Source organism: Aethalodelphis obliquidens, unplaced genomic scaffold (genome assembly GCF_003676395.1).
Source record: "Aethalodelphis obliquidens isolate GAN/ISIS:26980383/991018 unplaced genomic scaffold, ASM367639v1 scaffold6, whole genome shotgun sequence".
In the NCBI taxonomy this organism is placed as follows: domain Eukaryota; kingdom Metazoa; phylum Chordata; class Mammalia; order Artiodactyla; family Delphinidae; genus Aethalodelphis; species Aethalodelphis obliquidens.
This window is the reverse complement of record NW_020837950.1, coordinates 49166466-49191506: the sequence shown is the minus strand read 5'-3', so window position 1 is coordinate 49191506 and position 25041 is coordinate 49166466. Positions and strand designations below refer to the sequence as shown.

At 39.9% G+C, this 25041-nt stretch overlaps 1 protein-coding gene across 8 annotated transcripts in view; it reads right to left on the bottom strand.

Moving 5' to 3' along the window:
- Window positions 1-2736: 2736 nt before the first annotated feature.
- ANK2 (ankyrin 2) overlaps window positions 2737-25041 on the bottom strand; it is a 570766-nt gene continuing 548461 nt past the window's right edge. For 5 of the 8 annotated variants that reach the window (XM_027103569.1, XM_027103568.1, XM_027103565.1 and 2 more), the window contains 10 exons: window positions 23643-23717; window positions 21338-21469; window positions 19928-20071; window positions 16959-17241; window positions 15027-15315; window positions 12610-12702; window positions 12031-12114; window positions 11755-11919; window positions 10568-10750; window positions 2737-4997 (listed from right to left, as the gene is read on the bottom strand). In XM_027103569.1, coding sequence (XP_026959370.1) covers window positions 4983-4997; window positions 10568-10750; window positions 11755-11919; window positions 12031-12114; window positions 12610-12702; window positions 15027-15315; window positions 16959-17241; window positions 19928-20071; window positions 21338-21469; window positions 23643-23717 — 1463 coding nt within the window. In that variant the 3' untranslated portion in view covers window positions 2737-4982. The remainder of the gene's footprint in view (window positions 4998-10567; window positions 10751-11754; window positions 11920-12030; window positions 12115-12609; window positions 12703-15026; window positions 15316-16958; window positions 17242-19927; window positions 20072-21337; window positions 21470-23642; window positions 23718-25041) is intronic. The other 3 variants (XM_027103570.1, XM_027103571.1, XM_027103567.1) reach the window with 1 other exon arrangement.

The window sequence follows — 25041 nt, the reverse complement described above, 5'->3', positions numbered from 1 at the left end:
CTAGTGTCACGTAAACCCTATATCGTGGCCTGGAGGAGGGCTGAGCTCTGATCAACGCCCAAGAAAAACTGGCAGGATGTGGATTTCACGCTGACATTGTAATTCAATTGTTTCTGCACAACCGCAAAGGCAGCTGTTGTGTTCAGATCCACCTCCAGTCCAGCCCAGGGCCCTGCCAGCACTTCTCTTTGCAGCAGCTAAGCTGGACGTAGGGGAGTTTGGGTGGCTTTATCTAATTCGCTAGTTTTGAAAGTGGAAAAGAAAGAAAACCCGAGATAGAGTATGTGTGGGAAGTTTGAAAAAGGACTGGAGACCAGAACCATGCGCTAAGAGCCTGATGAGAAAAAGAGATCCTGAAGAATCCTTCCCCAGAAGGGGAAGTGAATCAAAGGGCTTAACTGACAAGCATGTTCTGCGAGTCCCTGAGAGGAAGCAGCTAACTTTATTTTCTAACCTAGAGGGCTAACCCCTTCAATACCAATCCAGAGGCTTACTCCTCCCCAAAGAAGTGGAAGGTCACAAATACGGGTCCATACCTAATGGCCTCCAAGGAGGCCACCGCGGCACTTCTGGATTAAAGGGGGTGACAAATGGCGCAGGACTTGCTGCCCTTCCCTGGGTCTGGTAAGGCCAGAGGGTTCTGAGGCAAGTACAGTCAGCCGTCCTTATTCGAAGTTCTGCATTCTTGGATTCAACCAATCGTGGATGAGTTTTTCACCTACTGAATCCCTGGATGCAGAACACGCGGGTTTGGAGGGCTGACTCTACTACACAATTTTATACGAGGGACTTGAGCATCCACGGATTTTGGGTTCCGCAGGGGGTCTGGAAGCAGCCCCCGTGGATAATGAGGGATGACTGTATTATCCTCTCTTGTTTTACTGATAAGGGAATTGTGTTCCAGTGGGTAAACTTTCACAAAGTCACATAAATATCAACATAGCTGGATTGATTCCAGTCCAGTCTTTTCCAAGATCATCTGTTTAACCCTTGTGTCATATTGCCTCATGGAAATATTTCAAGGATATATTAACTGAGCATTTCTAGTGATTGAAGATATCTGTTGAAGTACTGCAAATACCACTGTCAAGTATCTCTGGCTACCATACATAACAGCTCTACCCAAAATATATTTATGTGTATCGTTTACTCCATACCTTGGAGCTAATCCAAAGCAAGGGAGTACTTCTTTTTTTTCCCAGGAGTATAACAGAAAAAAAATATTTTAACTTGTGTGCAGGAGTTGGGTGGGAATGTTTTTCTTAAGGTCTTTAAAAGATTTTCTTAAATGTTCTATTCTTAGAGTGAGAAAAAGTTGTATTACATATTTACATAGGTGATTCATTCCAAGATTGTAATTCTAGCTTTAATTAGATCAGAAACAGAAAGCATACCTTAACTGAAGGAAGGACAGTGTAGTTTTTAAGCAGGGGGTGGTGACTGAAGACAGACTTGTTCAAACAGCTTTTTTTTTTTTATAACATAATGAAAACAAGCAGACCATCTTTATGAATTAAGAAAAACTTGTAGTGATTTTGGTTCTCATTAAATATTTGTTTAGCTTCCCTTTATCTGTTTTATTCATGTGCTTGTCTACTTGCCCACACCCAGACCTTCCGTGATGACATAAATGACACAGGCATCTCAAGTTCAAGTTTGTTTCAATGTGCCTGTATTTAATTTGCAACTCTTTATGAGACGTGCATAATCTTCCCTCAGTCTGGAGGGCTCCCCCCAACTTCACATCTTAAATATATTTCTGTAAAAGGTCATATGAATCACTGTTCCTTTTTTTTACTGGGGTTTGCACACCACATAATTAAACACGGGAAGACACTGAACATTCTCTGATGCTTTAATCTCCTTAATTCAAACTCAAGGCAATGGAAGCTCAGAGTTCCTGTCAATAGAAAGCACAGCACGTGAAACAAATGGGAGGAAGAGGGATGGTCACACAGACACTCCCACTCTGGAAAAAAAATTTTTTTGACTCTCTTTTCTTTGAAATATTTCAAGCATAACTGGTACTTTAATTTTGGAAGGTCTTGTAAATCATCCAGGCAGATAAGCCAGATCCAGTGAGTTTCCTATCTCATACTAGATAAGATTTAAATAAAACTTAATTTTTAAACCATGTCTTTCTGTTCTGTTTTTGCAGTAAAAAATGCTATAGCAGCACTAAAGGGAGTTTTCAAAAAGCAAAACCCAAAATAGTCTCCAAACAAAACTGATTCCAGTTGTGCATATTCCTGCCCTGTCTTTATTTCTATTAACGGATCCATTTCATTTCTAATTCTCAGTCAATGAGAGAGAAATAAAACCCCAGAGCTAAACACTGCTCCCAAAGGCAGAAGGTGTTTCCTGAGAGCCATGACCTTTCAGGAGAGAAGTGAATCCGGGGTCCTTCTCTGTGCTGCCCACCCCTGGATCCCCTCTCCTCATGTCCTCCAAGCCCACAAGTTCCTATTTCTCATTTACTAGTGATCCCAAAACGAAATCTTTGTTTTTCTCCCTTTGCATAACGATCGCAATGAAAGTTCTTTGAGGGCAGGGATACAATCTTTCTGTTTCTCCCAGTGCTTAAACAGTGTTGGGCATAGAGCATAGTCAGTTACCAAATAAAGAGAACAAAGGCAAGCTGCTTTTCTTTTGGCTTCACGTCTATTTCATCTCTTTAATAACGTCTCACCTCCTGAAATCACAGGTGAGTTCTAAAGAAGAACAAATCACTGTTGCCACACTTGACACTTGTACATTTTATTTAATTAAATCAGCCATTGTACACATTGCAGCTATGTATTGTTAGTGTTGTATTTTTTTCCATTAACTAATACATGCCCTCATAGATATATTCAATTAGTGTTATCACCATGGGAACAAGATGCTGATTCATCAACTGAAAATTCACTTCTTCTCACATTATTCAAGTTTTTTGATTACACAGCAAAAATCAAAATCAAAAAAAGGTGATTAACCATTATGTTGTTACACAGACATCATCTGCACTGCAAATAACACAACAGAAATGCTTTTCTTGAGCTCCAGTGAAGGTGTAGACAAGGAGGCCATGGTATGTCCAAAATGTTTCACCATGGGTCTCCTTCGTTTTGGCGGCCAAAGATGCTTTCTTTCCTATCCAGCTGCCAAACGTGCTAGCATTCAAGGCTTAGGAGATCTGGCTTGTGGGAAACCTCCCTCCCAGGAAATCTTCTCTCTTGGCAAAATTACTTGAAATGATGAAATGCCATTGTTTGTCATCTTTGTTTTTGACATTCAGAACAATGAGTCATTTTTGCACAACAGGAAAAGACCAGATAGAATTCGAAAATGTTTAATCCCTGGAGGATAGACTCTGGTTTTCAAAATTTTTTAATTTCATCTTCATTGAATATACTTTTCTTTAACAAATAACTGATTCAAAATGTATACCGTTTATATGAATATATTTGTGAATATATATATATATGTTAAAATGCTACACAGCTTCCACCACTAGAGGAATAAGGAATAGGACATGGAAATCACTCAGATGATTAAAGTCCCTTCTTTGAAACAAACAAACAGGAAAGTGCACAAATGCACTTCAGGGTTTCCAAGGGAGTTTGGATTTCAAATAAATAAACCCAAAATTTCAACCCAAACCAAAATTTTCAGGATTTCTCAATCTTGTCTGCAAGCTAAAAAACAGACCTAGCTGAAAAGTGAAAAGTGCTTGCTCAGGGTAAAAAGAATGAAAACCATCAATGTGATTAGAAGATGGGTTTGAACTGTGGTTTGATTCTTAAATGCTACATGCAGGTATTAGAGAAGATATAAACCTGGAAGAAAAAAATGAAAGAAACCACTCCAACACGGTGAAGGAGTTTAACCGTTTGTGTAGGGGGCAAATCTTGTTTCCAATGAATTATCTACAGTGCAGTGGCCAGGAGAAAGTACCACCAATAAGACAGTGTGGTTTGCTAAAGCAGCAATGAAAACTGGAAAACTACAGTAGTTATAGCTTTTTAAAATACCCTGCCAACATGTCCCAAATCTAAAGGACCTGAAGATGCTAGACAGCTGCAGGATGCCACTGCTGGCAACTGAATACCTCACCGCTTCACCTCGTTGCCACTTCTCCCTTCCTCCCCTCCCTCAGTGGCTGCTGGAGAGTCATAAATCACAGCTGGCCAGCACCAGCAATAAGTGCTTAGTTAGGACAGTTCTTCAAGGTTATGAACCCATCTTTCACTAGGAGCCAGGGCTACTCTGGAAGTTCTAAGGACATGGTAGGTCTGAAGTGCTTCTTTTGCAGGAGAACTGTATTACGTTCGATTGTGTTAGCAATATCTTAGTGAACCATTGTTCAGCAATTCCTAGAGGCCTTTTATTCCGTGATGCCCAGTGTAGTTACGACAGGCAGTGGTTTTAATATGTTGTTCGTCTGAGCATTTTAGCTATATATATTGTACACGGGTATCTCTTTGAAGGATTCCTAGGTGTCGTCATTTGAAGAGGTCTGCAGGTGAAGTTCTTCTGTTCAATGGATTTCCATGGAGCTTGTGCAGAAGCCAAGAAGAATAATGGAGGTGGCCAGGTCCCAGGCGAGCACAGACACAACAAAGGAGTGGATACAGCATCCAGGAGGAAGGATGCTATCTTTGGTCACAAATTAGCTTACAGTTAAAGAGGATGGGGAAAAACTCAAAAATGCAGTGTATATGCTAAGGGTGGAAATCCCATTCATCAAGCCAGTTAGTTCACTCCTCTAATGAAACGGGAAGTTGCATATCGAGTGAATGTGTGGTTTCTGGTGTGAGAATTGGACAGCCTCTCATTTGGCCTCTTGCTTCAAGTCCTCCTTGCAGAAATGCCGAAGGAGTCGCTTGAGGTCATGCTGGAGGTCGTCCTGGTCTAGTGCTTCTGGGACATCCTCCAGGTGCTCCAGGTAAATGCGTTTTCCATGCTGGTCCTTCACCACAGCCCTCTTCTGGGTTCTAGCTTTACTCATTGTTGTCCTGGAGGAAAACAGACAAGAGAACATTATATTCTTTCTTCACTGCTAAAAGGCAGCCACTACCTTTGGTATAAGAGTACCCATGATACGAAAGTACTGCTTACTGTCTTAACCTCTAGATATTTCTACACTGGGCTATTAGTAGGACAAGTACAGCCATCTTTTCCCTTCTTCCTTTTAAACATGGTTCTCCTATCTGAAATGACTCATGAGATTTTTAAAAAGTATTTTGGAACAAGGAGTTTTTTTTAAACCTTTAGGAAATATTTCAAATAAATAAAACCGTGCTTTCATATGATTCCCTCAAAAAGTAATTAACCACACGATCATTCATGTTTTGATTAGGAAAGAACGTGGCTCCTCCTGAAATAGCGATTCCATACGTAATTTTTGACAGGCTAAGAAACACAGTTTTTGATTTAATTTATTTAAAATACCTTAGCTGCCAGCTTAATCCTTAGAGTACTACCCAGCTCAAACTTCCTGAAAATGTCCTAAGAGAACTTTTCCATGGGATATAGGTCTTTAAAAACTGGAATAATATTCTATCAGCATAAAGGCAGGTGACTACCAGCAAGAGTTGCAGGTTGGCCCAGGCCTCTGAAGCTTCATCCGGAGACAGTGGGGAAGGGAGAGGGAAAGGAAAAAACCCACCGAGAGACACATCCTTCCTCTGTCTTCCCAGCACGCAAGTACTGGCCCACTTTATACCTCCTACAGCTACTCAACAGTGTACTGATTTCTTGGCCCGTCATCAGACTGGCCATTACTTGAGAAAAGCGGCTCTGACGTACTATTACGTCGGTACTATTATTTTCCTGCATCCTTTCTTGAAAATGATTATACTGTGATTTGTTCCCTCTCAGTTCTTCTCCCTCTCTACTTGTTTATGTATTTACTTTTGGTTCCATTGGATTTTCGTGGCTGCGCACAGGCTCTTCTCTAGTTGTGCCAAGCGGGGGCTACTCTTCGTTGTGGAGCATGGGCTCTAGGTGCGCGGGCTTCAGTAGCTGTGGTGCACGGGCTTAGTTGCTCCGCGGCATGTGGGATCTTCCCGGACCAAGGATCGAACTTGTGTCCCCTGCATTGGCAGGCGGATTCTTAACGACTGCGCCACCAGGGAAGTCCCTTCCTCTCTACTGGTAAATATAATTCTTCATTCTGCAAATATGTGGTGAACGTGCCTTATGGGCCAGGTACTATTATTATAATAACAAGTAAGGAAACTGGATCTCAGAGAATTTAAGCAGTGCTCCAAATAAAAAATAATCCAGTTACTACGCAGCGGGGCCAAAAGTCAAAGATTCCAGAGCTTGAATCTGCAACCACGACGCCATGCAGCCTTGCTTTACACGACCATCAGAAGGATCAGTTTTCGTAGCTTTACCCAGCATTTTCCTTACAGATTCCTAGTGTCCAGAAGCTGGGGGCTCTGCCCATGGGCTGCCCTTAGCATTACTCTACCTTCCAACACCTCTATGCATTTCTTAAGATCACCTTGACTTTTAAAAAATGGCTGACTTCAGCCAGAACTCTTCTGGCTTTCCTTTGGACATCTTGTCTCCTACCTTCTTTCGTGTTTTCTTACCTCCCCTTTCCTTTGATTCTCCATGAATTATTTTGTATCTGAAAGCAAACTTGAATTTGTTCCTTTTGATAAAAAGGTCAAATTTGGTTCCAGTGGTTGAAATCAGATTATGTTTTCTAACCATTCAGCATCCACATATATTTTTTTCTCCCCAAAGGCAAATATCTGACTATCGCTGCCAAGAGCTAGTAAAAACCTCTATGGCATTAGTGTCGGGGGATAAGCTTCTATCATGGGACATTCCCTAGTGTTTTGTGCTCACACATGTAGACGCATATATTTATGAATACGCATATGTATACGACTCAAGCAGCGGGTATGATGAAATGTCTTCAGCAACATATAAGATAAAGTGTTGCAGATCACAAATAGACTTCCATGACTAAGTAGCTGTGGAACTGGATTGAGATGTCTATATCCCTAGCTTCGCAACTCACCAGCTGTCATTGCGAATTTTGGATTAATTGATCTCTAAATCTATTCCCATGTGAAGATCTCATGATGCTAGGGTGTCTGTGGTTTATGTGGTTCCATATGAATGATGGAGTAAAAGACTTAAAAAGTTCAGAGTATAAGGAGCACTTTATCCTTAATTCATATATAGCATTTTTAAAGTTCTGTGAGCAATTACTCTCTTTTACATTCCTAGCTGGGGCTGTTTTTCACATGTGGTTGGAGGGTGGAATCGTGACAGAACCTTTAATTTCACTGTTCTAATTATTATGCTCTACAGGCTAAACATAGCTTTGTAGAGTACTATAAATGACAATCTTTCTCTTCTTTTCAATGGAGTGAAAAGCACAACAGTAACTTCAATTTCCATTGTGTTTTTTCACTGCAAAGCTGAGAACATTCTGTCAATCCTCACAGTGCTGCTAGAGGCCCAGAGAGAGGTGAGCGTACAGACCAAGGCAACAGTGCCGAAGTTTACACATCAAATAGGTGATGGGGATGGGGGTGGACTGGAAAGTCTCATAGCTGGTCCCTGTTCATATGCACAAATACGAGCTGCTTACTACTTTTAGGATACTTTCTTAACTTATTAAAGCCCCTGGTTTCAGCCTCGCTAGGTGCATTGAGGTTCAAACCTCATGTTATTTGCCACTCACGCTCATGTTATGTGCCACTCACATGCAGAGTCATGAAGCAGCTTGTTTAAAACAAAAACAAACAAAAACACCATGTGCCGTTCAAAGGAATGATTACCAAGAGCTGAAGGCAGCTGGTCACAAGATTAGTTTGTGAGCAATTGATTAGATTCCTCTTACTGTGCTGGGCAATGGAATATCCCAGCTGCTTGGCCTCAACGAAATTGATGACTCGCTGAAACCCAGGGAGCGACTGTGTAAATAGTTGTCTGACTATCATCATGCCTTAGTATTACATTGAAAGCATCAAGAGGACACTTCAGGGATGACACAGCGACAGATGTACCACTTGACAAGTCTTACAATGCAGGGAGAGTCTGCAGTTTCCAAGGGGTTTTAAGGTAGATGCAGGGGCTCTATTTTTCTTTTCTCAAAATTGGAAAACTTTTTAAAGGTGTTAGTTGGCAAAGCATCACCCCATGCTAACCCAAACCTTCTAAGTATTGATCCATCCTCCTTCAGGATTTCATTCTCTACTAAACTGGGGGAGTGGACTTTCATGTGGCTACCTGTGTAACTCAGAGCCTGAAGTAAGAAAAAAAAGAAAAGAAGACAAAACCCATCATAAACCATAGACTGTAACATAACCTATTATTCTGCTTAACGAATAGTATAAAAAAACATGCTTGAAAGGATAAAGAAAAACAATTCTTCGGGGCAGATCTAATTATTGAGTTTTATTTAGCAAGTCTGTTAAATTTCTCCCATTTGTGAGGGAGATTTGTTCTACTGATAATTATTTTACAATTCTTGCAAACTATACTGGTTGACTTCTACTTTCGTGCTTGCCTTACCTGCATCCTTTCTGCAGTGAAGACTCTAATAACAAATACAATGAATAATGACCAGAGGCAAAAACAAGCAACGGACAAATAAGGCCCAAAGTGTATAATCAGATAATACATCTTTTGATTGTCCAAGGTCACCAGTTGTCAAAATGTGAAGAACTAAAAGTATTTAAAATAAGGTATGCTCTTAATATCCCAATGCATTCATATATAATCTCAATGCACATTGTGGGTATAAAAGAGGACATACATGTAACATTTAACTTCAAAATGTTTCAATAGCAAAGAATGTCTCAAAGATGTTTGCACATGCCCGCCATCCCTTAGGTGAAACCTTTGGCACCAGATGTGTTTTAGATTTCAGATTTTTTTTCCTTTTGGATTTTAGAAAGGTAATATGATGTATATACTGTATATTCTAATAGCTCAGATAGGATAGGGACAGCATCCTGTAATCAAAGCCATTGATATAGCAATAGCAAAACATGAACATTCACTCTTGTAGAATAAAAAAGACTGCCAAGTCATTACAGCCCCATGTCAGTTCACATTAAGTTTTATTGCCAAATTAGCTTGCTACTAACTTATAAAACTTGTTTTGGTTTTCAGAATGTTGGGATTTTTTTTTTTTTAAGATATGGAAATTTATTTCAGATGATCTTCACCAGCACCATAAGTTCCATTCCCTGGATCAAAATTCTTATATCAACATTTTGATATCTTCAGTGTTCCAAATCCAGAATTCAAAATAGAAAATTGTGACATTTTATTCAAATTGGCTGCTCATTTATTGAAAAGACCTAGAATGTGTAGTTTGAAAAACATTCTAGACAATAAGCAGCAGCCTGAAACCCTCTTTTAACTGGTGATACAGAAACAAAATATTCAATATTATATAAAATAAGCCAATTCATTTTTAACTGCAAAATGCTAATAAAAGGTTATCAATTATGGCATTTGTAGCATTACCAATCTATTAGTTGTGGGGTTTTTTATTAATTTTTATTGGCGTACGGTCGCTTTACAATGTTGTATTAGCCTCCACTGCACAACAAAAAGAATCAGCATATACACGTACAGATATCCCCTCCCTTTTGTTTTTGTTTTTTTTTTTTTTTTTTTTTTTTTGCGATGCGCGGGCCTCTCACTGTTGTGGGATCTTCCCGGACCGGGGCACGAACCCGTGTGCCCTGCATTGGCAGGCGGACTCTCAACCACTACGCCACCAGGGAAGCCCTATCCCCTCCCTTTTGGACTTCCCTCCCATTTAAGTTACCACAGTGCACTAGGTGAGCTCCAGAATATTGGGATTTTTGAATTGTAATAAGTGTTTGTGGATATCACTGTGGACCTGTTTCCTAATTATTGAAAATCAGAACTTAACTAATAAAAGATACCCGAATTTTCTTTAATGCCTATTGTTGGAAATATCTGAGAATATTAGCTAGCAAAGATAATGTACAATACCTATTTCTTTCCCTTACTAATTGGGAGTGCAAGTCACTTCTGGGACTTTTAGGCAAGATGTACAATCATGTCCCGACTTCAGAGATTCTGATTCTCATTGAGCTGAAGCGAATCCTGGTCATATGGATTTTTTTTTTTTCTTTTTTTTGCGGTATGCGGGCCTCTCACTGTTGTGGCCTCTCCCGCTGCAGAGCACAGGCTCCGGACGCGCAGGCTCAGCGGCCATGGCTCACGGGCCTAGCCGCTCCGCGGCATGTGGGATCCTTCTGGACCAGGGCACGAACCCGCGTCCCCTGCATCGGCAGGCGGACTCTCAACCACTGTGCTACCAGGGAAGCCCCATATGGATTTTTTAAAGCTTTTAAGGTGGCACAAATGAACACAATAAGTTGAGTAAAATATTATTTCACTGTATACATTATTCAAACAGGAATTCTATTCTCTTGAATTATTCTGCATCCTTCCATGAATACATGTATGGAATGACACAATGATAAATGATTTTCTTCTCAAACACAAAGCACACAAAAAATCCCCCCCCCCCACACACACACACAGACAAAGTGATGATGCTTTATACCTCTTCAAAGTCATCTTTGGCTGAAGGAAGATCAGTGGCTAAACTAGAATCCCCCAGATGCTTCTCCATCCTCTCTCCATGTACCACAGTTGTTTTAACAACTTTGCTGACTCTACGGCCTTCCACTGGTTCAGCCTGAAATTGTGAGGTACTGGACAAAATGCTGGGCTCAGACAAAGTTACCTGATGAATGAAGGACATACAACATACAGTTTCTGACTGCCAAAATGTAACGATGATGAATTTTTCTATGTTAAAAAACACATTACAACGGTATATCCTGAAAACAGCATTTTGTCAACAAGAAGCAGTTAGAAGAAAACTCTAGAATCAATTGGTAATATCGATATTATGACTATATGTACACAGTACCAAATCAACCACTTAATTAGTCACTTGAACGAAAATTGGTCAGGAAGCTTCATGACTGAGAAATTGACTGCTCAGTGCAGTGCAGACATAGCACCCTGTGGATGAGCTCTCTTTTCCCATGTGTAAATGCTTTTTTTTGACATTATGGAGACAAAAGTAACCTCCAAAGGAGGAACCGTCAGAGCTATGAGAAACTGAAAATGTAGATTTTTAGAGAACCTCATGTGTATAATAATTACATTTTGAGGATGTGAATGAACGCGAGATGGTGAGAATCTCCCAAATGACATGTCAAAGAGAGTAAATATGTTTCTGAAAGAGGGAAGTAAAACAGAAAGAAATAAAACTATAAATCAAGTGAGTTTCTGGATCCTGATTTCAGTGACTCTGAAAAGCAGAAGTTTGGAAATCAAATATTTCTCTAAGGTGCCCTACAGAAGGCTGCTGCTGCCTACTGGGCAAAGCACCACAGTGCATTTGCACAAGTTTTTTTCAGAACCTACTGCTTGCCAGCCGATGGGATTGCTGTCTTTTAAAATTTGACTTTTGGATTTCTGCTGCAGTCAACTGAATTAAAGACAAAGTAGAAATAGAAAGGACCAAAGACAATGAGTATAATGGTTACAAATCTCACTGATGGTTACCTAAAAATTCCACAAAATCACGAAGAAAAAAAATGAATGTGTAACTAAACGAAGACTGCCTTATAAAGGGGAGAAGTGAGGCCAATAGGAATAAGCAATCTCGTCCATCTCTTGTGAGCTGTATCTTACACCTCTCCATAAAATCAGTTCTGGAGAATCAGATGGTCTCACCTCCGACTGTTCAGTGTCACTCTTTAACACAATGCGCTTTATGACTTTGGAATAGCCATCCCCTTCCTCAATGTTGATGGGATCCTGTGGTGTTCCCTGCATCGTAATCTCTTCTTTCTCTGTGCCATCAGAGGAGACGTACCGCCTAATGATTTTCCTAGTAACCTGGAAGATATTTTATTCACGTATCTTGTTTTTGAGTGACAGTGCCAGGGTACTGATACATTTTAGACAGGAGGCTTGAAATTAACCATGGTGAGATACTTAAGATAATACCTTCTTTACCACAGTGTGTCCCTGCTCATCGATGTATTCTTCTTCTGTGACTGTTTCCGGGGGTATGTCAGGCATATCATCTCCCTACACATTTGAAAGAAAAGGGTCACTTCCATGTTTGGCATCAATGCTGAGGAACTACTCCCAAGTGCTTACAATGCCAGGAACGTTAGAAAATTAAAGGGGCTTTGAGAAGCATTGCTGAGATGCCAAATCCTGTTAAGTAGTATGTTTAAAAGAAAGAAAGGAAAAAGGTGGGTAATAACATGCTAGAGAACCTGACCAAAGTCAGCTCAAACTTAAGCAAACATGCAAACAAACAAAAACAGACAAGCCAGAGGTGAGGTGGGTGGAACTGAAGAGGCTAAATCTTGCTCTTTGCTCTCTTGGAGGTAGGGGGTGAATGTCATTACCGCTGCATTTCTTCACAAACAGAACTTAGGAGAGTTATGGGATCTGCTTTCTGAAGGCCATGCACTACCTAAGGAGCATGCCAAGCCCTCCGTTCTAGGCCGGTCACTCTCGAAGGGTTACGGGGACAGAACTGTCCCGGACGTGCAGTAATTTAACAGCTGGTACCTGAATAATCACTCGTCGGCGGACAACCCTGGTAGTTAGCATCGCTTCCTCATCTGAGCTGGCCTCCAGCTCACCTAATTCCTCTGTTAGCTCCTGGTGGAAGCATGGAAGCACTTTTTTTTTTATCATGCTAAGGAATGTCCTCACTACTCGTTTCTGCTTTAGCTCACACTGGTTTCCGAAAGCTTTATTCATGGTGATTTTGGTGGAAAAGCCAGGAGGAGTGAAAACAGTGCATGCTGGGCTCAAACTTCAGTGAGAATATAGCTTTTTGTTCTTTGAATGAAAAAAACAAATTCTGGATTCTGAAAGCTGTCTGAGCACCCATCTGTCAAAATCCATCAGAAGAAACAAGCAGCTTGCCCACATTACATCTCGGACTCAAACTCCTGGTGAATAACCAAATGTAAGCATAGACCCTAGGCAGCACGATAAATACTTGTGAGCCATTGCCTCTTGGGCTTAGGCTTAGAATGATCCAACCAAAGGTATAGAAATGTCTTAATTCTTGTAGCAGAACTTTCTGCAGGAAGTCAAAGTTTCCTGTAGTTATTATCTGGCCAGTAGTACATTTCCCTACTGGCAAGACAGAGGAAGGCAGACGGGCTATGAATAGTATTAGACTCATTTTGCAGAGAAGTTGAGGTGCAGAGGCCAATCCAATTTTATGGGTCTGGCCCAAAGCCAAAGCCGGAGCTAAGAACATAACTTTAGATTAAAACGTATGTCTTGGGAGCTACATATCGAATCACTCTTTCCTAATGGAATGCTATTAAAAAAAAGAAAAGAAAACTCAACTAAATTTTGTCAACAGAGTTTAAAATACCGCTTATATTTCTATATTCTTTCCTGCTAAGGAAAACATGTAAATTTTAAACCAAATTATTCTTTAAATACACTTAGGAATCTGCTGCCTAGAAATATGGTCAGCAAGAAAAGTGATTGAAATTGGACCCTCAAGTCAGGGTCACGAGAGGATAAGGGTCAAAATAGGAAGCTTAAGAATTGGAAATTCATCAAGAATAAGTAGAACAGGCCCATATAAATAATGTGGAATACAGGACAACTTGTCAAAATTTATTTACATACACAGAACAGATTAAATATATGAATTATCCAGATAACTGTCTCAAGCCTATGCTTCAATTAGCCTATAGATTCTTAGACTAAAATTGGCAACTTTTAAGTCCAGACAGCATCTACCAAACATTTTTACTAGGATTCATTTAAGCCAAAAACTTGGAGATGAATAATTCTATACAAAGGCAAACTTGGAATAAAAATCCATTCATGGGATGAATTCATTATTTAAGATAACTGCCAAAATTTCGAGCAGTTCTCATCTGCCTGGACCTCCGCTAATTTTAAACTATGATTTTAGATAAATCCTGCTAGCAGATATCACACTCATAGGGAACAAAAACAAATGTAGATGTTAAGCCCAAAGATATGTCATATCACTTTCTCCCCCAGAGTTTTAACTATTTTATAAAACATTCTTTCTTAAAAGATGTATATTCATGCTTTAAAAATACTTCGACGTATGTTTTTGAATCCAAAAAGGAAAAATATATCTAATTTAATCCTCTACAGAGTTACTGGAATGCAGATTCTTCTCCCTCTCCTGGCCTCCCTGGGATTCATTCTGATTCAGGAGTCCTAAGTAGGGAGGGATCAAGCCCTCCAGCTAAAGCTGAGGGATATGAACCATTCAGACCAGTTTTGAGAATAAATGGTTTAAATGAGTTTCTCCACCTCTCTTCACAACATCAAAGCTCACTTTGGAAAGACAAAGGAAAGACTGATGCATATTCACGCTGCTATCGATTTTCTGACATTTAGAACCAGCCATCGATTTAGGCATAATGTCCTTTTCATGAGTCATTCTTAAAATAAATATAAGGAGATTTCGCTTGGAAATAATCCTTCCTCTAATGAGAAAAATTTGTTTTGGGAGTAAACCCCACTCAATATCCACAATTTGTGTGCTCATCACCTGACAGCACGGACCTAATGAACAAGCGTGCAGGTTCCAGCAATTTCCCATGGCAGGCTGACTTACTTACCTGAGGCTCGGTTAATTCCCCTCACTAGTCTTCTTTATGCCCAAGATTACTAATTTTGAAAAGTTACATCTGGTATATTGTTTCACTCCAGGGTTCATTTCTCTTAGCAAAAGGGCTTCCATCTATAAAATTAGGGCTGATGGTCAAGTAGCTAGAAATGGAACCATGTATCATCTTCTTCTAGATTCACCGGTTCTCAGATTTTAAAAGGGATTGAGGGCTTCCCTTGGCCCAAGATAATTAATTTGGCAAACCTTTCTGTGAAAACATAAGCCATCAGAGAAATGGAAACTGGGAGAAGGTTTGTAGCTTTGTTCCATGTGGGCAAGGAAACAGAGGAGGAGATTTTACCTTTTGAAAAGCAGCATCTTCATCGAGCCTTTCAAAGGCCTGTGGCTGGTCATCGGCTGACTCCACTATCACGAGGCTGGTTTTTCGAGGTGAACTCTCTTCCCTACGTTCTGGGGGCTCTTCGGGTTCTTGCACAATGGGAGAGTCTCCCCGCTCACTTGATGTCGGGGTCTGGAGATATGGCCTCTCCTCCTCAGTAGGGGTGATTTCCTCAGGTGTCTTGGTGGGAGAGCCAGATGCTGCCATAGCCTTTTGAGTCTCTGACACTTCTGTCCCTGGGGTTGTCACACTGAAACAGAAAAGCCCAATTATACCATGAGAGCATATGCATTTCCGCCCCTGCTGATGCAAGGGATTTGGAAGGAAAGATGGAACTTGTCTTCACAGTCCGTGAAAGTCTAAAGAGGTTTTGTAAATCTGGCTAAGAAATGAAATGTGAATAAAAATTATATGTAAAATACAGAATACAGTTACAGCTCATTGATCTAGCATTGATTGGGAAAAGTGTATTCTAAAATAATAAAAATTATCCTCAAATGTATTACCATTTCCTAATCTCTACAAAGTAGAGATAATTAATAATGAGAGATATTAATAAATAATAATTTCATCTTTCCTTTGATAACTCAAGGTAATATTGATGATTTGAGGAGGTATATATAGCAAAGATCTATAGACAATAAGGCTTTTGAAGCAAGGATCAAAGTTTGGCAAAAGTTCAAAAAAGCAATATATAAACCCCATGTTAATATAGTTACCATAATCATAAACATAGGGAGATTCTTATTATCCGTCCAGAAAACTGCGTTACTTGATAGGAAGATCTGTTGGCATTGAAACTTTTTCTACTGATATAGTTTGGAGATAAGCAATGTAATCTTTATAATACTCCTAAAAGAAAAAAATTATCTGCTTGTTCTGCTCCTTCCTTCTAATTTTCTGTCACTCCATAGATATTAAATGCCCAAAGTGCCTTTCTGATAGCCCCTCTTTGCTTCCCATCTTTTTCTCTTTCCTTCTCTCTTTTCCTGACCTATTCTTTATGCTCTCCCCTACAATCTAAAGGTAGATGGGTGAGGGGGCAGTGCTCCGTGGAAGAAAAGCTCATTTCAATACCCCTTTCACCCTTTTCTCAAGTTCCAGTGACTCCAGCACAAAGCTCACTCAAGGACAAAGGAGATGCTGTGTTACAGCCTCCTGACACGCTATTCTCACATTTCAGGGCTGGGACATGCTTGCCTTTCTCATGATCTGGTTGCTTTTTCTAGACAAGAAGTGTCATTTATACAACTCCTTTTTGCCTTTGCTTCCAGAAAGCCCAGAACTTGAGTTCTAAGCTGACTGTGCTCTGCAGCTTCCTTTAGGCAGAAGCGCTCTAGAAGACTTCTCTTTATTCCCACCCCAACCCCTAACGGCCTTTCATTCTGTGTGAGTAATCTGTGTTGCATTTCTATTTTTATTGCTAGCCACCTCACAGCTTTGTTGAAATACACAAGGGCTGCTTCACCTACAGTGTCACTGTTCACCTTCTGAACCAGCCAGGGTGTGACAGGCACATATACAGAGAAGTGAGGTGCAGCAAACATACGAGGAATAACTGTGGTCTACAGTTTCAACAATGGTTTCACAGGCATATCCGTGACCTTTGAGCCTGTCAGATGAATAAGGTGGATATTATTATCACAATTTATAGACGTGGAAACTGAGACTCAAAGGGCTTAGGCCTTTGCCCAAGGTCATGGAACTGGAAGTCGGCTCAAGCAGGCTTGTGCCACACAACACCGTCACAGTCATGTCTCAAGTACTTTGCTTTTTTTCCTGTAGTTCTGAAAACTATTTGAAAACGCTTTACGCTTGTATACGCTTGGCACCCTCTGCATATTGGCTTGTGTCTTTGGAAAGACCCCGCATAGGCTTTCTTTTGGAACTCACAAGTATTCCTGCTGTTCGAGGGCTGACTCTTCAGGCAGGTCTTGCATTTTCCCTGAGAAATCCTGTTGAACTTGTTCCTTGTGAGTCTGGGGAAGGAGCTCTGTTGCTGAGCCGTCGCCCTCAGTTTTGGAGATGCTATCCTGAAAAGTGGAGTAACCGACAGAAATGTCTTCCTCCGAGACGATGGGAGGGTGATCATAGGACTCGTCCTCCTTAGAAGCAGTTTGCTCCTGCTTCTGCTTGTGCTGGGCGGTGCAGAGCTCCTCTTGAAGTACTGAGAACCCTACAGGGGAGAACGATTCAAATTAAGTATTTAATTGAAGCTAAACTATATTAAGTGGGTATTTATTAAGCGACTACTACATGCCATGTCTGTGATCAGTCATGGTTACAAAGCTGAAAGAGGCACTGTGCCTGCCTTCAAGATGCTGACCATCTAGGGAAGCTCAGGCAAGTAAGAGATAATTAAATGCAGAGTGACTGGGCCACAGGTGCCGGCCAATGAATGCCGAGCATCCAACTCAGGGTTAAAGAATCAGGAAAAGAAATGCAGAGGGTATGGCATCTTAAGGAGGCCTAAAGATAGGCAGGTATCAACTGCGACAGTTGAGGCATAAATCTACATGGTAAGAAGAGCATTAATAATACTAATAAATAGCTAACACATTCTGAATATTTACTATGTGTCAGGCACCATTCTAGGTGCTTTACAAGTAGTAACTTGTATTAAACAACACTCTGAGGTTAGTACTCTTTTGATGAAGGGTCTATTAGGCCAAGCTAAGGAATTTCATATAGCAAGGGCAATAAGGAGTCACTGAAAAACTTTCGGTAGAGGTGTGATTGACCTTCATCTATCTAGTTATTCACTCAGTAGATATATATTGAGTATCAACACTGTAGTAGGTGCTGTTAGATGCTGGATGCATAGCAGTGAACAAGACAGAAGAGGCTTCTGGCCTGACTGAACTTGCATTTCTGCAGATTCCTATTTCTGAAACCAGGGTAAAGGTACAAAGAAAAGAGGGCCAGTTTTTTAGATAGATTTGTCGGAAAAGGCTCCTCTTAGGAGCTGATACTTGAGCAGAGGCCTGAATAAAGTGAGAGAAAAAGGTACCGGGTGGTCTTAGGGAAGAAAACCACAGAATGCAGGGAAGAGGAAGCACCAGAGCCTGGAAGCCTGAGAAGGTGTAGGGTGGCCAGGGCACAGCCCAGAGGCCAGGTGTCTGGGACTTGGGAAGGAGGGAGAGAGATGGGAGATGGGCCGAGCTAGGAGGCTCTTGCTGAACAGTAATACATGCCATCATGTAAACCTATGGAAAGTAAGCTGCAGAAAGACATTGAGGAAGACTGTCCTATAAAATAAGAGAATAAAAAAAAAACAAGAAGAGAGGTTATCATGGAAAGTGAGTGAAGAAAATGTCTTAAGAAGGGATTAATTTTCTGTTAATGTTAAGAAGAGGTAAAGGAAGATGAAGACTGAGAATGGCGTCAGTGCATTTGGCGATGAGGAAACAATTGGTTAATTTTGCAAGATTCTTTTCTGTTGCGTGGTGATGACAAAACCCGACTTGTGTGGATTCCAGAGACAGTTCTAGAGAGAAGGGAAGAGAGAAAGTAGAGAGTAGTGACAGAAAAGTTAGACTATTCTTTTGAAGAGATTTCCCATGAAATGGATGGAGAAACAGAGCAGTCATACAGGGGAGCATGTAGGGTGAAAGGAGTTATTTGCTTTGCTTTGTTTTTAAAGCTGGGATCTATTAAAGCACGTTTCAGTGCTGTTCACAATGTTCTAGTTGTAGGAGCCAGAGTGGGTGATTGCAGAAGTGAAGTCAATAGTTGGTAAAAGGGGATGAGATCTAGTACAAAAGAAGAGATGATGGCTTTAGCAAAGGAAGGCCATTTCATACAGCAGGGAAGGTAGAGTATAAGCACTGAGATGCACTTAGGTTGAGAGACTTTGTGGTGAAAGAATATGGACATTTGCTTACAGGTATTCCTATTTTTTCTAAGGAATATGAAGTATGGTCATCAGGTTGGAATAAATAAAAAGAAGAGTAATGTTGGAGGCTTGAAAGAAGAGAAAGTGTAAAAATAGCAATGAGAGAGAGAGAAGGAGAAAGAATGGGAGTGAGTGAGCATGGAAGTGAATGAGGGTGGATTCGAGAAACTTTTAATACTGAAAAGGGGGTGGGACCAATGACTAGAGGTCCAGTGGGTTTGCAGAATTATTGTGTAGAAGTAAAAGAGGATGTAAGTATAATGCTTCAAGTTAGGACCTGGAAGTAGTACAGTCACTGATAATGATGTAGTTTGGGTTGTGGGCACAGAAATGGGTTACTAAGGTAGGGTAAAAGAGACAAGTATCAGAAGTACCACCAAGGGGCTGAGGAAAGGGCACTGGACGGGTCATCCATGTTGATGGCTGTTATGGACTGAATGTTTGGGTCCCCTTCAAATTCATATGTTGAAACCCTAGTCCCCACGTGATGGTATTCAGAGGTGGTAACCCTGCGAGGTAATTAGGTCATGAGAGTGGAGCCCTCATGAATGGGACTGGCACCCTTATAAGAAGAGGTCAGAGGGCTAGCTATTTCTCTGTCCCCTACGTAAGGACAGAGCAAGGAGACAGCCGTGTACAATCTAGAATAGGGTCCTCACCAGAACCCAGCCATGCTATCACCCTGATCTCCAATTTCCAGTTTTCAGAACTGTGAGAAACAAATTTCTGTTGTTTAAGCTACCCAGTTCATGGTATTTTGTTACAGCAGCCCACGCTGACTGAGACAATGATGAAATAACAAAGAACGAGAGGGATGGGGGCACCTAAAATGGGCAGGGAAGTCTCAGGAGAAGAACATACCAGCAAAGGCCATGGTCGACGCTCTGAAAAAAGGAAGACAGTGGGTCCAGTTGCCTGAATTGACCATACATCACAGACACTCATACACATACACAAATTGTCTGACCTTCACTATGATCCAGTGTAATGGTCTGTTCAATCTCTGCATAGCTATGACTGATGCGCTCCTGGAGAGGCTCTGTGCTGGTCTCCATGAGATGAACAATATCCATTCGGTTGATCTTGGTGAGACATTCAATGAGACTGGTATCTGGGATATCAGAGAAAAACTATTTATTACACCTGAGGGCTACTCTTTTAAAAATCTCTTTCATTTAGTTGCCTTACTGAATTTTTTTGGTGATATATTGTAAGCATAGGAAAAATTTACTACAATTTTGATGTTTGTACAAGAAACAACCAAAGCCCAATTAAGGGTCTTTGTAAACGTAAGCAAACAAACAAGGGCTATGTAGGAAATGGGTGACAGAGCATATGCGCATAAGCCCTAAAGGCGGAGTTGCTAGATTACACATAGGACACCCTGTCAAATGTTAAGTTTAGATAAAAGACAAATTGTTTTAGTAAAAGTGTATCCCCAATACTGCGTAGGATATGCTTATACTAGAAAAGTATCTGTTGACTATCTGAAATTTAAATTTAACTGGGTGCTCTCAATTTTTATTTGCTAAATCTGGCAATCCTACCTAGAATAATGGTAAGAGAAGGAAAGATAAATGTGGGCTAGATGTAAATAAGGGAGGTCTCTAGGTAGGTCTTCAAAGAGGCATTAAACAAAGTGGCAAACTTAGACCAGCTGAGGGATAAGAAGTAGTTATGTTCTGTATCACTTCCCATTTTATTTGATGTGGTCAGAATATCATATATAAATTTATGTAGAATTATGTAGAATATCTACTTGACATTTTCCCCGATTTTATTTATTTATTTATTGTAATTAAAAAAATTTTTTTTTCGGTACGCGAGCCTCTCACTGTTGTGGCCTCTCCCGCTGCAGAGCACAGGCTCCGGACAGCGGCCATGGCTCACGGGCCCAGCCACTCCGCGGCATGTGGGATCTTCCTGGACCAGGGCACGAACCCGTGTCCCCTGCATCGGCAGGCGGACTCTCAACCACTGCGCCACCAGGGAAGCGCCCCCCCATTTTAGTTATTTAGGAGTAAAGGAAGCAGGAACTGAATGTAATGCACCATCAGTAAGACAATGGCTAATACAGCAAGTGTGTCTGCTGTCAATACATAGAAAATTTTAGGACTTTAATAACTTTCCTGTTAGCAGCCAGTGCTAGTATCACTTTCCACTAGTTAATGCTGTTCAAAGGAACACAGTACAAGAATTTTTATGCAACATGCATATCTGAGAAATGTTACAGCTTCTTCTCATTTGCTTACAGTAGCACTTCAGGTTGATGGCATCTGTCATTTTACCTTTTTACTGAATTTGCATAAAAGGTTTGTTGAACAAGACTTTTTTCTACCTCCGGCCTATTGCCTTTTACATATACCTCTCCACCTACCTGTCGCATGTTTCCCATCCCTTTCTAGCCAGTACTTCAATAGTGCATGACTCTGGTCTTGGAGGGAGTTAGGGTTCTCAATTCGAATTTGATGAATTTGCTCCTCAGTGAAATCCAGTTCTCTTGCTAATTCTAAAAGAGAAAATACTCCTCTGTAAATACATTACCTTCACAGTTTGAATCTCTACACCTTGCCTTGTGATTTTGTAAATGATGTGTTCTTCGTATTGCTGTAACAGAGTTCCTTTATTTTTTCCTACTTATTAGAAATGACTCTCGTATGCCTTTGTTCTTCTAGCACTAACTGCAGATATTTTCCTTAAATTTGGGTATAGAATTGATCACTGTCATAGTGGAAATAGTAAGTTTGAGGCAATGATGATAAAATATGTAAATTCAGGACCATTTAATTCCAAAATTTGGAAGAGACCATTAATACTGGCTTATACTCTTAACCAAGACAATGGAAAATAAATGACTGAAAACAGTAGAAAGAGACCATGTCTCACTTTTAATCATAATTAGGGGACTTGCAAATACTATAAATTCTGTTTCTGGGTACTTGGATAAATACTGGTTGTAGCTATATTATGGTGGTTGGATAAACTCCTTTCTGTGATTTGATGTCACATGAATAAAAGGTCTGGGAAGGATTAACTGACCTAGGGAAGAAGCCTCAAAGTTTTCCTTTAAAGTCTACCATTAACATTCTATATGGTTGCTTATACATTGAGGGGTGTGTGCGTGTGTGTGTGTGTGTGTGTGTGTGTGTGTGTGTGTGTGTGTGTGAATGAGGTGTCTTTTCGGAGGGCAATTTGCCAATATCTTTCAAAATTAAAAATATACATATATTTACGCAGCTTTTTTTCTTCTAGGAATATGCCCTATAGAAACACCCACAAAAATCTATCGGTGCATAAGGATATCTACTGCCCCTAACAGGAAACAACCTAAGTAGCCATCAGCAAAGGCCACTGATAAAATTATGGTACCTCCACAGAGTGGAATTAAATAGCCATTTAAAAGAAGGCCATAGATATTTCTATGCTGATGGAGTATTTATGAAGAATACTGTTAAGTAAAATTTTGCTTATTTTTAAATAATAAGCACAGATGTGGGCACTGCAGATTTTTTTCTGAATACATGGGAAAGTGTCAGCAGTTACCTTTGAGGAAAGGGGCTCAAAGATGAGATGTGGGTGTGAGAGACTTATTTATTTCTTATTTTATACCATTCAGTGATTGTAAGGTTTGAATTTTCACCAACTATAATAGATATTACGTTTAATATATACACTCATAAATACTTAAGAAGCAAAATAAATAATTCTGAATGCTACCTACTTGTCAGTCAATCAGGGATATTTTGATACCCTTCCTTCCCCTAAATCCCTCAATTAAATAAATCTGCTCAGTATTTTTAAATTACTTTAAAATGCTTTAGTCATTTATTCTACATTATCAATTATCTTTGTTATCGATATTATGACTCCTATCTCCTATTCATACCAAATTTTTAAGAAACTGAAAGGAGATTAATATTAACTTTAAACTGCTTGTTTCAATTAAGTAGTCACAAGTGCCATAAAAGGAAGTCAGACCAAACAAATAAACAAACAACAAAAACAGAAAAAAGAAAAAAATCCAGATGGACAATCTTGCTTTAATATGTTAAGTAGCAGGAAAGATGAAAGCGTATAGCTTTAAAACCTACAACTCATGAGTTGCAAATAAACCATATTGATTTTAGAATTCACTTTCCATTAAAAAATTATGTAACATACAATTTCTAAACTGAAACATACCCATCTCTCAGAGAATTATTAAACATCTCATTCATATGTACGTCAACATTCATCTGAAGTAAATTTTAGTACTGTTCAGGATGAAGATATCTGATTCAAGGCATCTAAAACAAGGAGCCCCGGTTGAATCTCAAATTAAATTTTATGACAATTACAACTAACAATGGTTTTGAAACACAATAATCTCCCCAAAGTTTAGATATCCACAGCTCCCAAAGGAGGGTAGTGGGGCTTCTTATATTCTCAAAATCTCTTAATCTAAAGTTCTATTATTCAAAATGCCAGAGACAATAAAAGGCCTGCCCTGGTTCACGCAGTGAGTTAATGCAGACCCTGGATTTTCTAGTTCATAGTATCATTCTTTTCACTATTCCATGTGTTCTTCCTCAAGGAAAGGAAAAAAAGGCCTTTTTTCATTGTTAATGACAGTTGGCTGATGCAACAATGTCATTTAAACCAAGCAGGTTTTGTTGAAAAAAAAAGGGTCACACTCATTTTACCTGTCCAGCTGAAACCAAGGTGATCAGCAATATACGCCAGCCTTTCCTCAATCCGTTCCTGCTCATCCTGTTGATCTACAGAAGGTCAAAAACAGAATGGCCAAAGGTTGTCCATGACAGGAGAGGAACCACAATACTGATCATCCAAAGAAAGGCAGTCAATTGTCCAAATATTTGATCATAGCACAAATTAACGATTACATTTTAAATCATATTAGATTGTGTGTTTGCCTGATTTCTGGAATGGAATGGGGAATAAATGTAATAAAAATCATGAAAACCATCTGCTTCCATATCTCTTTAATCAAGACTAGGCACTGGACATAATTATATAAGTTACCGATTTCTAGTAATCTTAGGACTTTCCTCTTAAAATTATCTGAGAGGATACTGCCCACCCGAAGAGAATCATCTAGCTCATCAAACACCAGAAAAATCATAAATGGGATGGAGAAATGGAGTAATTGGTTAGGACCTCCTATTATTGCCTGTGGCAGTATAAGATCATGTCTGGGTCATGTTGCAAAGAAATCACATCCGAGATTCACAAGAGACCGAGATCATGGGTTGATCAGACCATCCTGGCTTTTTTCAGTATGGCCAGAAACAACATTTATCTTGGTTCTGGTAACCTTGGAAGAAGGAAGAATAAAGTGTATGTATATGTATGTGTATGTTATATTGTCTTTTGGGCAAAGTTTCTGTCTGCTTACTACTAAGTAAGCTCATATAATACTCCCACAGACTATAATTTTCCCTGTGATTTTTTAACCCCCATTAATTGATGGGCAGCATTTTAGGTCATGGTCATTTTTTTATAACCCAAATTTAAGAATAATAGTCTTTATTGTAGAGATATTGGAAGACCAGAGGCTACTTCTCAAAGCCATCTATGGTTTCCTTTTTTATAATTCAAAGAGCCATCATCCCTTCACAGTCAACTTAAATCATGCAAAGTTTGAGTTTTTGTTGTCTGCTGCATCTAATCAGAGTCCATTCTCCATTCATCTGCCGCATAAATGAAAAGCATGTTTTTACCTTATGATTGTTTGCTTAAAGTGTTTACCAATGGTATCTGAAATCCAACCTTTCTGAATCAAAAACAAATCCTCAACAATTAGAATTTCATGGTATGTGAAATCTTCTTGTGTAAATGGCTTCCTAATCATTGTAAAATCGTTAAGTACTTATTAAAGTACTCAAAGGTAATTAGAAAAAGCAATGAATCCTCATAATATGAAACAAAACCAAATATATCCGTACGCTTAATTTAAGGCTAAGCCTGGAACGTCAGAACAACAAAACTCAAAGCTTGCATGGCGTCACGTGCAGCAGCTAGAGAAAAGGCAAGATCCCCGTTGCCTGTCGATCATGTTTATGTTTTCCATAAGCATTCTCA